The sequence below is a fragment of the Paramisgurnus dabryanus genome, chromosome 21, assembly GCF_030506205.2.
Source record: "Paramisgurnus dabryanus chromosome 21, PD_genome_1.1, whole genome shotgun sequence".
NCBI lineage: Eukaryota > Metazoa > Chordata > Actinopteri > Cypriniformes > Cobitidae > Paramisgurnus > Paramisgurnus dabryanus.
This window is the reverse complement of record NC_133357.1, coordinates 20260625-20277238: the sequence shown is the minus strand read 5'-3', so window position 1 is coordinate 20277238 and position 16614 is coordinate 20260625. Positions and strand designations below refer to the sequence as shown.

Genomic DNA, 16614 nt, shown 5'->3' with positions numbered 1-16614 from the left:
ATCTTAAAATAAGAGCTGACAGTTGATATTTGAACCCCAGACTCGTCCCTTAATTTATATTCATTTTATAATAAAAGTTTAGTTCAAATACTGATCTGTTTAAATAGCATTGATGGTTTGGCTTTTCTTCACATTTAGATTGAATTAGCCTTTAGAAATAGCCAAAATGGCCAAAGCCTGCTTTCCATGAACGAGCTTTCCAAAAACATTTATTTACTCACTGGGGCTTTACAGGACCACTAATGCCGGACTCATAGACATTTAATCTGGCGTTCAATTTTCTATCCATTTGTTTACTTCTAACAGCTTTGTGCACTGACACAGACAGGCGAATGCAGAGGGAATTAAAGAGCAGTTAGTATTCAGCTTTGTGTCTCTCTGGGTTTAATCATTGGATTAGTTGTAGTCATCCTCACATCCTCCTATAATGATTGTATAAACAGATGTGTGAGGACTTGCGCTCTTTTTCTGTGAATCTGTTGTGATGGTGCATTAAAAGAATCAGTGACCAAACAGAAAATTCAGTAGAAGGCAATTGTGTGTGCAAAGCTTTGTTTCAATGTTATACTGTAGGAACACTATTATGTTTTATTGAGTGTTTCAGTGGTAAGCATTAGCGCCAAAGGTTTTTATCTATTTAATTTAGCACATATGTTTGTTCACTTGTCAGAGCATCGTCAGTCAGATTCATTCCGCCAGAGGAATGCCATATAAATTAAACTACGTTTTGTGTTTCAGCTAAAGCATTGACTTCCACACTGCTGCTTCTTCAAATCCATTCCACTTTCCTCATTAGAGTCAATATAATTAAAACTCCATTTTGTGTTTTCACTACTTTCATCTGCTGCACTCCCACAACACAACAAGGTAAACAAAGCTTTAAGGCTATAAAAGCATTTTTTTATTAAATGGCACAAGAAAATGTCAACTTCTTCAGTAAATGTTTTGGACCCACCCATTTCCGACGTTATCCGACACCCACGTGTGAAGTCAATTCAACCTAATATTTTAATTTTCTACTTATAAGTTGAAATTGTTTAACTTAATTGGTTAAGTAACATGAAAATATATGTTGATTTGATATCATTTTTTTTTACAGTGCAGGGAACACACTGATACCTTTTACACTGTATCTAATATTAGAAATGGCATTTATTGTAAAGAGACAGCATTTACACGTATACTGCATATTGATGTGATGCTAAACTGCACCAGTAACTTCATTACTTTCTTAATGTGAAGTGCATTTAAAAAGCCGGATGCAGGTTTAACAAGAACAACACAGTATGGATTTTCAAATAAAAGCATTTTACTTCGAAATGAAATCATTTAATCATTTCCTGGCATTGTTGTTTGCTTCACTCACTCAATTGTCTGCAGGTTTTATGAAATGCCAGAATGACATTGCATATTTCAGGGAGAGTGCTGTATTTTAAGAACGGCTTATTTGTGGGACACTACAGCTGAGATTGACAGGCCGAATGTGCCAAGAAATCCTGCTAATCCAAGACTAAAACAGTTTCTATATGAATGTTTCGACCTGAGACTCAGGGATGGACAGAGAGATCGTACAGGTTTTTTAACAAGTGCCAAACTCCCTGTTGCGATGGCAACGCGGATGAACGCTGCTATTTGTTGGCCTTTTTGATTGATGTCTTTCATTTTGCCCTGTATTTCCGAAGGTTTGTGTGAATAATTGTGGTGTCTCTACATCTTTCCCTATGAATAGCCTACTGTTAAAACACGTTTTGCATTTTAAAGATCAAATGATGTGAGCGCATGACAAAAATGTACATTTTTAATATGTTGTTAAAGGGACACTCCACTTTTTGTGAAAATAAATAATATTTATTTATTATATATTTTCCAGCTCCCCTTGAGTAAAACATTTGATTTTTACTGTTTTAGAATCCATTCAGTCGATCTCCAGGTCTGGCTGTATCACTTTTAGCATAGCTTAGCATAATTAATTGAATCTGATTAGACCATTAGCATCGCGCTAAAAATAACCAAAGACTTTCGATATTTTTTCTCTTTAAAACTTGACTCTTCTGTAGTTACACCGTGTACTAAGACAGATGGAAAATTAAAAGTTGAGATTTTTCTAGGCTGATATGGCTAGGACTATCCCCTCATTCTGGCGTAATAAGCAAGGACTTTGCTGCCGTACACTGTCAGAAATAAAGGTACAAAACTGTACCTTTTCTTAGCATCACAAAGTGCATCTTATATACAACCATGCTTTCTAGGTATTTCTGGATATTCAATTCATCCCTGAAATTATTTCATTTATACACTGGTGTCAAACTTCAGTTTATGATTTAACACTCACATTATGTTCGATTACATTCAATTCTACAATCTCATGAATGTTACATTATTGTCATCAATATCACCGACACACGGAGTCGACAGCTCATTCTTGCGAGGTGGAAAGTCAGTGTTTTGCTATAAGTGCTTTCACCTGAAGTAAACAGAAGTGAGTGGATTATTGATTTAGCAAAGATGCTAGAGGCGCAGGTGCTTTGTAATTGCGAGACTGAACTTCGTGGCCATTGGCTTGCATCCACCTTAAAGCAACACTTTGTAGTTTTTTTACCTTTAAATAATGTCTCTAAAATTATTCCAGTGATAGAACAACTTTTAACTGGACAAATTGTACTGTTGCTGCAACCTGAGCAGCCTCCTAGCTGCTACAAGCACACTCTGAAAGTGGTGCTGGAGGGTAGAAAACACGGCCCCGCCCCTCCCCCTGCCTGCAGAAGAGTGTCTGATACCAGGCACTGTTGCACTTTTCAACCACATGGGGGAGCTGTAGGTCATTTTTACATGGAAACTACATAGTGTTGCTTTAAGCACGACACAGGGCAAGACAAATGAACAAGAGGGTGTACACATTTATCTACATAGAAGTCATGTAATAATTAGTTGCAATTTCTAAGTACTGAGACCGCAATACAGAAAGTGCACAGGAAGGGATTTTTGAGTAGGGGAGTGTGCGAAGACGCCTGGGATGGGTTTTTTATTATATGGCAAAGGCTGATGTTATGAATATTAATTAGCTGGGATGTAAGTCACTAGGTAATATTCCCACAGCCTCCACATTAATATTTAAGAGCCTGTGTGGTCTGCTGAAGCACAGAGGTTAAATTGAAGTTCATTCCTCTCTCTCAATTCATAAGCATGTGTGAACTGCCACATTTGAACTGCATGTCTTGATCGATCAATTTGGTGCTAAAACCATTGTTTTCTGTCTTATAATGTAATACTGTATATTTCTTGGATTAGACTATACATCAAGTGAAATCATTAATGACACTATACGCTAAAAACATTTTACAAACAATTTGATACAACTAGTTTTATTCAACTTCTCAATCATTCGCTACTAGCCTCAGGGCTCGAAATTGCGACTATTTTGGTCGCATATGCGACAGAAATTTAATCTGTGTGACCTTAAAATATATTTGGGAGCATTTGTGTGACTGCCCATTTTGTTGTGTGGTGCGACTTGATTTAGATTGTGATGCTGCGTGCTGCTGTCCCAGGTTCAGTGTTCTCTCCAACGTTACATAACCAATCAAATTTCACCATTAAGTTCTTACGTTTAATGAAGAGCGCAGATTGGCTAATATGAGCGTCAGTCATTCCTTGTTGCCGTGCTACGTTGGTACGTGAAGTGCGAAAATGTGAATGACGAACCGTGAGCATGACGAGAACGAGCCGATTACAGCCAATGTACTGTCAATATTTTTTTCTCTTTCTCTCTCTTGCTGCACTAAATGGCAGTGCTGTGGTTGGGTATAGTGCAGATAAGTTACTTTTTTTACATTTTTTTTTTTTTACATTTTTTTACAGATTGATAAAAGCATTGGGGACCCAATTATAGCACTTAAACATGGAAAAAAGCTGTAGGACTGACTGTATTAGTGTCTTGAAATATCCTTTAAATGCTATATTGTTACTATTGTTAAACAATTTTCCTACACATTTCTGGCCATTACATTGCATAATATAAAAAGAATATGTTATGTTTTAATTTTTTGGAATAAAAGGGTTTGAGTTTAGGGTGATAACATTATCAATAACATGGTTAAAAGGAAATTATACAGCAATTTTCTTTATGATAAGACAGATTTGTAAATGTTTTTTTTTTTACATTTTAAGCTGTAAAAAAACATAATAATAGTATGATTAAATGTTGCAAATATGTCTACATTGTACGCTACAGAATCTATTTAAACATACAAAAAAAGTGTTTTTGTTTTTGAAAGTTACATATTAACAGTGAGACCAGGCTACCAACTCTGTGCTATGTGAGCTATGTGAAACATTACCTACATCCTTTATTGTAAGTAAACCACACATTTTTAAGATAACCGTTGAATTTTTTATTCTCTTTTGCACTTCTCATGACCTAGCTATGCACTTGCTATTTTGCAAAAACAGGATGTTTGCTACAGAAGAATAGAAGAGCTGTCAAAGCACCTCTCACTTTTAAACAATATTCAAATGCACTTATAAACACTTCTGAGCACAATAACATTAACATAAAAATGTCCACTACACCTCCTTTTTTTGCAATCTGTTAAAACACAAATGAAATATTTATATAAATTTGTTCTGAGATAATATCACATGAATGCTCTTCTTTCGATTTTCACACTTTCACAAGGTGTAGCCTGGGGAGTTGCATCACATGCTGTTCCCGCCCACCGTGCCAGTTAGCGGGACACAACATCTGAGAATATTCAGACTTTTAAAAAATAATTATAGAGACAATTTTTCTTTTTTTTAGAGAATATATGACGGATTTTTGCAGATTAAACAATGTCAAATTTGTTACCTTAAAATATATAAAAGTAAAACACAACATGAACATTATTACAGCAGTAATATTTATTCACATCATTATAATATCATTTATACTCGTAAAACAGTAACAATGACCTTTAACTTGCTAAATATGCACTTTTATTTAACTACAGTTCTGAATAGTCGAAATACCCAGACGTCACACGTGCGCATTGAAACTTGGGATAGCCAAATCTGTGAAGGATCCATCTGAAGGATGACATTTTTTATTACATTTTATAATTTTCATTACAATTAAATGATTGCTTTATACATTTTAATACTAATAAAGTTTTAGACTATTAAAAATATAACCTTATAAAATCACAATAATACAGATTTCAACAGCAAAGCACCTATAGACCATAACATTTCAGATGGTTGTTTTTATTACATTTAACAATATTTATTACAAATAAAATCCTTGATTTCTAATTTTCTTTGTTTCAATTGAGATTTCTACTGATCATTGATAAAAGACATCCGATTAGCAGAGCTGATCCACCCAGAACACCTGCTACAGGTGCAGTCACTGCTGTTGTTGCTCCAAGCACTATACCACCAACAACTATTCCAACTGTTCCCACTCCTGCTCCCACTCTTAAGGCTCTATTCCTTAAATCGTCTCTTATTGTTGGCTCTCTTCTCTGTTCTGATCTCTTTATCAGTTCCTCTCTCATTCTGTTCTCCTCTTTTATTCGCTGTTCTTCTCTTAGTTTCCTCTCAACTTCTTCTTTCCATTTTCTCTCCTTTTCTTCCTCTGCTCTCCTCTTCTCTTCCTCTCTCTTTCTTTCTTCTTCTTGTATCCTTAGTTGTGCGTTCTTGTACATCTCATTGGTGTAATTTTGTCCTCCATTTTCCTTTACCATTTTTTCAATCTTCTCCAGCAGTTCTTTGACCTGCGAGCGATTGTTTGTGGCATCATTGTTCAGTGAGTGATATCTGCGATCACAGCTGTTGATCAATGATTGTAGATCATTGCTTTGTTCAATATATTCGTCGAGTTTTACATTAAGTGTATCTGCATGAGTAAACACAATGACGGTGTAACGTGCAGCATCTTCACCAAAGTTCTCCTGAATCCATCTCACAGTGTTCCTCTCCTCCTCTGTGAATCTGACATCCAGCCTGAGCACAAGCAGAAAGGCGTGAGGACCAGGAACGGACATTTCTATGCACCTTGAGATTTCTGCCTTCAGCTTTTCTCCTGACATGTTTGTATCAAACAGTCCTGGAGTGTCGATTATTGAGATGAGCATTCCAGCCACATTTGCTCTTTGCTCCTCACATGTCTTTGTGGCTGAAATTGGTGAGTTTGCTTTCTTAAAATACTCACTGCCCAGAATGGTGTTTCCTGTTGCACTCTTTCCTGCTCCAGTTTTACCCACCAGAATAATCCTCAGCTCATTTAACTCTGCAGATTAAATCCAACAGCAGATTAAAATAATTTTAACAGTTTTATAGATAAAGTAAATGATAAAATGACAGGTTGTTCAACCTGTGCAAGTTGTTTTGCTATAATTTAGGTGGTAGGTCCTGTGTAAAAACTGTGTAAAGAGCAACACTTTATTTTAAAGTCCTATATCCATGCAGTTAATGTGGACATACTAGTAAATGTACCCAGTAGTTACGATATTCAATGCTTGGGTTTAAAGAATAAAATAAAGGACAAAGATGCAGAGTACAAAAATGGCACATCAGTATTGTTGTCATATACGTACACTTTTAAGTGCCTTTCATTAACTTACACTTGCCTGCATGTACTGTACCACACACTTACCATGTACATACAATTTGTAAGTACAGTTGTAAGTAAATTCCTGTCATTAACTTGCCTGTAAGTATTAAATACAAACCTGATTCACAAATTTCTGTGGGATAGTCACAGAACATTTTCGTTAATTTTTCTGTGACATTCTCACGGATCTCCGCATTTTTCAGTGGCCCTGCCACGGACTGTCTTTTTCCGTGGAATTCTCACGGATTGGTTACTCAACTGTTTTGTCCTATTTTCTTACCATTGTTGCTTCGGTTTAGGGTTAGATTTACATAAAATGACATCCTTACGCAAACCCAACTCTAACCCCAACGCCAGGCGACAATTGTTAAATGTTTAGAAAATATAAATGAATAAAGCAGAGATAATAGTTTAAACCAATACTTAACGTGACATACTAACGCAAACACCAAATCTAACCCTAAACCGAGGCAACAATGGTTTGAAAATAGGAAAAAGCAGTTGAGTAACCAATCCGTGAGAATGCCATGGAAAAAGACAGTCCGAAAAATGCGGAGATCCGAGAGAATGCCACGGAAAATTGGCAAAAAATTCCATGACTATCCCACAGAACTTTGTGATATCACGTTGCAAATACTATATTGTACATTCATTTTTAAGTATTTCTTGTAGTGTTTCTTGTTAGTTACAGTATACCTACACAATAAGTATTTATGGTATTACTTATCTAGACACAATAACTACCAAGTATGTAAGGGATAATGTAGAGGCAGCCGGTAGTTATGTCACAGGTAGGGGTGGACCCAGATGTAAATAAGGTCACGCCCCTTTCTCCACCTCGAGGAGATTCCCAAAGCCACCCCAATGACCAGACACACAAGGTAAGCATAAGATTAAAATATCCTTTATTAAATTACTTAAAAATATTAAATAGGGAAGGGGAAAACGGGGGACTTAAAACAATGGCCACTCTAGGCTCTCCTCCACCACCACTATATCTTCACACAGTCCATTCTCCTCATGTTCCTTCTCGTTTTCCGTTCTCTCCACAGGAGGCCACTAGGACACAAAGACACTGTTACGGAGACTCCGAGTATTTCTCGCCTCCTCTGCTGTTTACAGCTTTCTGGGTAGGTATCACGTTCACAGTTTGTTCTTCGATTATTCACTCTCGTTCTGCTCTCTCTCCACAGGTGGCCGCTAGGACACAAAGACACTGTTACTGAGACTTCGAGTATTTCTCACCGGCTCTGCTGTTTACAGCTTCCTGGGTAGGTATCACGTTCACAGTTTGCTCTTCAATGATTCACTCTCGTTCTGCTCTCTCTCCACAAGTGGCCGCGGCTCTGCTATTTACAGCTTTCGGGGTGAGTATGGTTCTCCTCCGTAGGTCAGCAGAGGGGCGAAGGTCACACACCACCTCACCGGGTCGAGCGCTGCCCTATCTCCAATGCCCATAGGCCGATCGATTCCTAGACGGGGGCGCCCTTTTCGTAGAGACCACGGGGCGGCGGACCCTTTCGCCTCTGACTCTGCGACAAAACAGACACAGGTAAGTTCACACCACGAATGTTTCCAATGGTTTACTCACGGTCACGGACAGCTCTTAATCTGCGTCCCTTCGTACTCCAAACAGCACACTGCATATGGTAACAGTAGTTTCTGAGGTCGTTGGCCTCTCCGTCCTCTGCCCAGTGGAAGAAAATGGATGATGCGGGGCTTCGTCTACAAGACACACAGCAACCCGCAGCAAATACACAGTACCACTCCAACGTGAAAAGATTTATTACACAGTCTCACTCACCACACTATAAGTGCACCACAACAAGGGAAGCGCCCGGTGTCCTCCACTGCGCTTGGGCTACGGTAAGGCGATGGGAAATACGACCACAATAAGTCTCGTTGCGGTGGCTGCTTGAATTTGTACTTCTAACGGCTCGCCCACCACACTCTTGTAGGGGTAGGGCCGCCCTCCTTCTCCTGGAGGTTTCCAATGGTTACACAAGTTAATTTTTTTTGCCAGTTACTCCACACAAAAAGGGTATACTCACGGCGGCTAGCCTTTATTTACGTTGTACCAGACGGTCAATTTTCTTCCTGCTTTACTCCTTCAGTATTGGTTAAAACAAAGTTCCTTCTTACCCATAGGACTTTCCTGTCTACTCCAGCAGGTCCACAATAAAGACTGCAACGAGAGAGAGAGAGAGAAACACAGACAGCCACCACGTCCAAAAATGAGCACAGCTCCGTTTCCCAGCACACACTAAGCACAGGCTTGACAGCACAATGCTCTCTTCGGGGTGCTCCTTTTCTCCACTCACGTATCGCCTTTCTTTCACCCCAGGCAGCTCCTGTCTTCTTTCCGCGCGCTTCAAGCGCAGCCCGGATCAACAGAGCCTGCGGGCTCTTCAAAAGGTACGTAGTTACCTCTCCTGCCCTAAGCAGAGGAGCTCTCCCCGTGTCAATCCCCCTCTCGTGCCCGAACTGCCGAACTGTGATCTAACTGTGCTTTATATACTCCTCTCTGTACTTCAGTCATCCAATTGCCCAGCGATCTCTTCAACTAGGCACAGCTGTGCCCAATCGGCTGATTACAGCCTCCGCGAATCTGCCGGATGTCCGGTGTTTCCGTTCTTCGGTCTGGGCGGAAACATCCGGGCGGAACCAAAGTTTCCCGACTTTTGGTTCCGCCCAAGAGATCGTCACCTTGTGACATCCTCCCCCGCCAATCCGTTCTCGTCCCGAGAACGCGTTGTTTAGGGACTGATAGGGTGTTGATGGGAGCTTTTCTTTAAAAAAACGTGGTAGGCCATTGGGGGACCTTGGTCTCAACCCGAGGTGGACTGCCGACTACGCCAAATCTGTCACAGGTAGGGGTGGACCCAGATGTAAATAAGGTCACGCCCCTTTCTCCACCTCGAGGAGATTCCCAAAGCCACCCCAATGACCAGACACACAAGGTAAGCATAAGATTAAAATATCCTTTATTAAATTACTTAAAAATATTAAATAGGGAAGGGGAAAACGGGGGACTTAAAACAATGGCCACTCTAGGCTCTCCTCCACCACCACTATATCTTCACACAGTCCATTCTCCTCATGTTCCTTCTCGTTTTCCGTTCTCTCCACAGGAGGCCACTAGGACACAAAGACACTGTTACGGAGACTCCGAGTATTTCTCGCCTCCTCTGCTGTTTACAGCTTTCTGGGTAGGTATCACGTTCACAGTTTGTTCTTCGATTATTCACTCTCGTTCTGCTCTCTCTCCACAGGTGGCCGCTAGGACACAAAGACACTGTTACTGAGACTTCGAGTATTTCTCACCGGCTCTGCTGTTTACAGCTTCCTGGGTAGGTATCACGTTCACAGTTTGCTCTTCAATGATTCACTCTCGTTCTGCTCTCTCTCCACAAGTGGCCGCGGCTCTGCTATTTACAGCTTTCGGGGTGAGTATGGTTCTCCTCCGTAGGTCAGCAGAGGGGCGAAGGTCACACACCACCTCACCGGGTCGAGCGCTGCCCTATCTCCAATGCCCATAGGCCGATCGATTCCTAGACGGGGGCGCCCTTTTCGTAGAGACCACGGGGCGGCGGACCCTTTCGCCTCTGACTCTGCGACAAAACAGACACAGGTAAGTTCACACCACGAATGTTTCCAATGGTTTACTCACGGTCACGGACAGCTCTTAATCTGCGTCCCTTCGTACTCCAAACAGCACACTGCATATGGTAACAGTAGTTTCTGAGGTCGTTGGCCTCTCCGTCCTCTGCCCAGTGGAAGAAAATGGATGATGCGGGGCTTCGTCTACAAGACACACAGCAACCCGCAGCAAATACACAGTACCACTCCAACGTGAAAAGATTTATTACACAGTCTCACTCACCACACTATAAGTGCACCACAACAAGGGAAGCGCCCGGTGTCCTCCACTGCGCTTGGGCTACGGTAAGGCGATGGGAAATACGACCACAATAAGTCTCGTTGCGGTGGCTGCTTGAATTTGTACTTCTAACGGCTCGCCCACCACACTCTTGTAGGGGTAGGGCCGCCCTCCTTCTCCTGGAGGTTTCCAATGGTTACACAAGTTAATTTTTTTTGCCAGTTACTCCACACAAAAAGGGTATACTCACGGCGGCTAGCCTTTATTTACGTTGTACCAGACGGTCAATTTTCTTCCTGCTTTACTCCTTCAGTATTGGTTAAAACAAAGTTCCTTCTTACCCATAGGACTTTCCTGTCTACTCCAGCAGGTCCACAATAAAGACTGCAACGAGAGAGAGAGAGAGAAACACAGACAGCCACCACGTCCAAAAATGAGCACAGCTCCGTTTCCCAGCACACACTAAGCACAGGCTTGACAGCACAATGCTCTCTTCGGGGTGCTCCTTTTCTCCACTCACGTATCGCCTTTCTTTCACCCCAGGCAGCTCCTGTCTTCTTTCCGCGCGCTTCAAGCGCAGCCCGGATCAACAGAGCCTGCGGGCTCTTCAAAAGGTACGTAGTTACCTCTCCTGCCCTAAGCAGAGGAGCTCTCCCCGTGTCAATCCCCCTCTCGTGCCCGAACTGCCGAACTGTGATCTAACTGTGCTTTATATACTCCTCTCTGTACTTCAGTCATCCAATTGCCCAGCGATCTCTTCAACTAGGCACAGCTGTGCCCAATCGGCTGATTACAGCCTCCGCGAATCTGCCGGATGTCCGGTGTTTCCGTTCTTCGGTCTGGGCGGAAACATCCGGGCGGAACCAAAGTTTCCCGACTTTTGGTTCCGCCCAAGAGATCGTCACCTTGTGACAGTTATTGGGAAATAAGCCCCGACAGTGTGATCAGGACCCGACGCAAAGCGGAGGGTCTTGTATCACACTGAAGGGGCTTATTTCTCGATAACTACCGGCTGCCTCTACATTATTCCGCTTATTACACGGCTACTTGTCACATAAGAAAAAAAACGGACATGAATATGAATTTGAAACATTTTATTGGCATATTTGTTTTAAATTAACATTTTTATCCTTCCGCGAAACTTTGCACAGATGCATAAAATGATCTCAATACCTTATTAAGATCCTCTGCTTCATACTTGTCTGTCTCCATTTTTTTCTCTTTTAGCCAGTCTTTGAGAAGTTTTAATGCCCATTCTGTATTTTTTTGTGTGTTGGCTTCGTAGCTGTCATGCTCTATTTTGTCAAGTTCAGTCTCAGTAAGCTGTCTGTGTCTTGTCGTGGTTGTCCAGTGTTTGTCACAAGATGGCGCCAAACAGTAATCTTTATTGATCTTTATTGGCGCGGAGCGATTTTACTCGTACAAGTAGTCCGGCTATGCGTTATTACTTTGGAGCGGTTATTATTTGAAAAGAACGAACCTGCAAATGTCTCAACTGACCAATCAGAATCAAGCATTCCAGAGAGCCGTGTAATAAGTACTGATAAGTACAGTAATGATACCATTTAATTACCATGTAGATACATAAAAGTAAGTACCACACATTTGTCTATAAGTACAACATATCTACCATATATGTACAAGGTAAGTACAATACACACACTGTAAAAAATTATTTACTGCCTTAAAAAATCAGCTCGGTTTACACCGAGCCCCTAAGGTGACGTTTAGTTCAAAAGTTTAGTTTCAGGTGCTCACGTGAAACCTTCATGTGCAGAATTTTTTTTTAAATTTAGTTTTGCGTGCTCACAAACAGCGCGAGCAGTTTTTTAACAAGTGTTTACGCATGTGAAGGGCACCCTTGACAACAATACGGAATGCAGGGTTGGTTTTTAACCGCTTGTTTGCATGTCTCAATCGTTTAACTATGCAGCCCAGGTAAAGTCAACACATCTCACTCAGACCCGCGAGAAGACGCGCCCGCATGGGTTTAAAATGAAACATTGCAGAGATGAGAGATAGAGAGAACTTTACATTAACACCAAAAACATTACAGATTTGAAAGGTTAAGGAAGACTGGATAGAAGACGAGAAACATGTAAGGACACAAGTGTATTTGCCCTGCCACTAATCTTATTACAAGCTGGTTTCCTTAAATGGTTTGAGTTAAGTTGACTGTTAGGCTTATTTTAAGGAAAGTGTAGTGCATGAGAGAGAACAACCAACAGTGCACCTTCAAGACACCAAGGTTCCTGGTCCTCAGCACAGTTTTTGCCAGGTAGACAGATACATGTTGGATATACTGATGGTATAGCTATAGTATAGTATTTTATTATACTATTTTGATCTTTAATTTTCTTATTACCCCCTCTTTTCAATGACATACATAAACATGTTGACCAAATAATACAAATTTAGCTCATAAAACCAAACAGAATATCTTTTTTTCTTCAAACAAATTTTTATTGAACGTTATGTATGCAAAGCAGAGTAAAAAAATGAAAATTAGCTAATACATTTAAATAAGAGGGAGTACACAAGAGCAGTTCACAAACACATGACTACAAATAGGCCTAATACAGACAAACACTCAGGAGGCAAATTGTTAAAGCCAACTTACAAGGCCAGATATCCTTTGCATTGTATAATGCCAAGCTATCATAAAATGTCATTTTTCATTAATTAATAGTGAATTTTTCAATCATTAATAGTAAATAAATATTAAGCTTTTAAGACAATTATTATGTGCTATTTATTTTTAGGGTGGTGCCCTTCTTCAGTTTTAGTACATGCCCCTTAAAAAGTCTGTGCACGGCCCTGCTTAAATGCTTGCTGCAGGATGTGTGTGGTTTTCACACTTGCAAGCAAGCAGATCTAGTTTTGCTTAAACCCGACTAGTTCAGAGTACTCAAATATTTGTATGTAATCAGTTTCAACAAGTTTTAAGTAAATCAACTTTTTTAAATCAAATATTTTATGTAAAGAATACTTTTTTTTTAATTTAGCTCAAACCTAAAAGTTTTCATTTAATATTTAAGTACACTATACATACTGTTTGCCATAACTGTGTACCATATTTTGGGTTTGTATACTGCACTTTTTTCTTTTGTTCACAAGTCCTAGAAACCAATCATGTGACTCATGAAAAAAAAAATCTTAAAATATTAACTTTTTTTAACATGAAATGGTAAACTCATTGAAAACACAATTTTAAGTTTAATAAACTTTTTCACAGGTTTGAGTTCAGTTAACATATTTTAAATAAGTCCATTGTACTGTTTGGGTTTACAGTGAATAATTTTACATAACTATTTTTAAAACCCATTAATTTTTTATATTGTTGGAGTTTAACATTATAGAAATTCCCATGTTCTCTAAAGGGCTTTTTACAGGTTCACAGATAAAAAGTCAAATGACTCAATCTTTTGAATTCAGTAAGAATGTAAAAAAGAAACAATTTAATTTGTTAAAGTCTTAAACTTATATGTGATTTGTCTGCATGCAAATGTACTTACCTTGACCCCTCATTTTCTTTTTGTTTGGCTCTAAATTTCTTAGTGAGAGTTTTGTGAAATGTTTCAGTTGTAAATATTAATTGAATTCTTTTTAGAAAGTTGTAGATCAAACAATCACTTGTAATTATGATTTAAATAGGGTCTGTTTTCTAAGATGTCCTCAAGCTGTAGCTCCAAGCTAAAGTGAAACTTTCATACAAAGTGCCGAAGTGTCTTTCATATGATTGCATATAGCACAGAAAGTTTAACCAATCAAAATGGCCCAAAGATAAAAGTTTTTAACCTGCTGTCACAGTTGCTTACACTATACCACATTTTGTATCTTTATTATGTGAATCAAGAAGGTTCTTTGAGGATTAAAAAAAAAAAAAAAAAATGATGAAATATACTGTATTTTGGAAAATGTTTACAATTTGTTTTTTCACCAAATACATTTTTTTGGGCATTCTTTTATACAGTGAGGAAAATAAATATTTGAATACCCTGTTATTTTGCAAGTTCTTCCACTTAGAAATCATGGAGGGGTCTGAAATTGTCATTGTAGGTGCATGTCCACTGTGAGAGACATAATCTAATAAAAATCCACAAATCACAATGTCTGATTTTTTACTATTTATTTGTATGATAGACGTGTGTTCAAATACTTATTTGCAGCTGTATCATACAAATAAATATTAAAAAAAAAACATTTATTGTGATTTCTGGATTTTTTAGATTATGTCTCTCACAGTGTACATGCACCTACGATGACAATTTCAGACCCCTCCATGATTTTCAAGTGGGAGAACTTGCAAAATAGCAGGGTATTTAAATACTTATTTTCCTCACTGTATGATTGACCAATCACAACATTCCAAGGTTCGTTCTTCTCAGATATCTACCGCTCAAAACTAATAACACACGGTATCCCGGAAGCTGAAAATCATTTTGACTAGTATAGTTTAATATTAACCAATAAATAAATATAAATATGTCTTTTAATAAAATATATTACAAATTTACAAATGATTAAACCAAACAGTGTGTCCGTGATATTTAAACATCTTATCTTATCTTAAAACCGAAAGTAAATGGGTTTTCCTCGCAGACGGTCTGCATTCATTAAAAAAGAGCAAATAGATTTCAAATCAATATTTTATGTTCCTTACCTTACATTAGGTAAATAGCCATGTAATAAGTGGGATTATGCCCAGTCAGCAGGTTGTTATCGTGAAATAAGCCCTTCAGTGTGATACAAGACCCTTTGAGGCATCGTGTCCTGATCACACTGTCAGTGCTTATTTCTGCGATAACAACTATACATTATACCTAACATATATATGGTATGATTAAAAAATATACAGCAAATTGATAAGGAAACCTGTCAGAAGTGCTAAACACAGTAACATTCACTATCCCATTCTGTAATACAGGCTAAACTATACATTAAAAGTACCTCTATACAACATCTATACAAAGCATCATATACTGTATTAAATTTCATAACACCAAACTGTAGTTCTAAGCGATGTTGATTTAACCAAATGATGGCATCTAACACCAGCAGCCAGATACAATTTCATCTGGTCGTGCTTTGCTTTGATCTGCCCTTGAGCCTATTGGGCTTTATTTTTCGTGTTATATTTGTTAACCTCACAGTAATTAATATCCATTAGCCATTCACCTCTTTACATGACTGTTTCTTTCTCTTTTGCTCCATCATGCTTTAAGTGCCATGACTTTTGGTTTCCATGGGAACCGCCTCCACCCTCTAATGCGGGAGACTCAAAGGCCTCACTGTGTGTGTAATTAAAGGATGTGGGTTTTGGATGAAGTACTCTGGAGTACTTTGGCACTCTGGAGCTTCTCTCTTTAGTCACAGTTCAGCCTCAGGCTGATTTCGAAGTCAGCCACTCATGAGATCCTGATTGACGTTCATACGCTTTAACCGAGTCATGACAATGTTTTAAGCTTTATAACCCAATCCCTATTCCTCTACTTATTAGCAATTCCTGTCACTCCAATTGTATAATTTGGAGTTATTTTCTGTAGAAACTAATCGTACATCCTGTCGACAGCTGCGTGACAGATTTAACCAGGATTTTTCAAAGACGTTCATGTAATAATATTGAGTTCCACCTCCGTGTTAATCGACAACCGGAAGACTTCACACATCATCGAGTCTGCCATTAATAAGTCTCTCGGATGCGCTGTTCCCATAATTATGTGTCACCAAGTTCAGTAGTTGACTCTTGTAATTACAGAATTGCAGACGAGCACACTATATTCGTATGAACAGCCTTCGTTCATAGACTTTTGTTATGAGTGTGCATTTATAGAAACTTACTTACAAACAAACATTTGAAATGTGTAGAAACAATGAATGTATAAATGTCTACCCTGAGCTCCAATATTTTTTTTTTTGCATCACACACCAGAGGTGCATTATGCATTTAACATGAGTTATGTTGCATAAATGCCAGACCTTATTATCAACTTAATCAAATTAATTTGTAAATGCAGAAAGAATATTGAATATATTCCTGTCTAATTAAGCCCTCTGATTTACATGCCGCTGTGTTTCTAACAATCAGCTTAGGAATAGCACTAATGTTTTATTTTCTCAATATGGCACACTAATATCGAGA

The 16614-nt window shown here is 39.0% G+C and overlaps 1 protein-coding gene across 1 annotated transcript; it reads right to left on the bottom strand.

The window, feature by feature from the left end:
• Positions 1–4942: 4942 nt before the first annotated feature.
• LOC135776090 (GTPase IMAP family member 9-like) lies at positions 4943–14151 on the bottom strand. Its single transcript, XM_065286698.1, has 2 exons — positions 13988–14151; positions 4943–6268 (listed from the first exon to the last, which is right to left on the bottom strand). Exons 1-2 carry the CDS (start codon positions 13998–14000, stop codon positions 5301–5303), a joined length of 981 nt encoding a protein of 326 aa, XP_065142770.1. The 5' UTR covers positions 14001–14151; the 3' UTR covers positions 4943–5300.
• Between the last annotated feature and the right edge of the window lie 2463 nt (positions 14152–16614).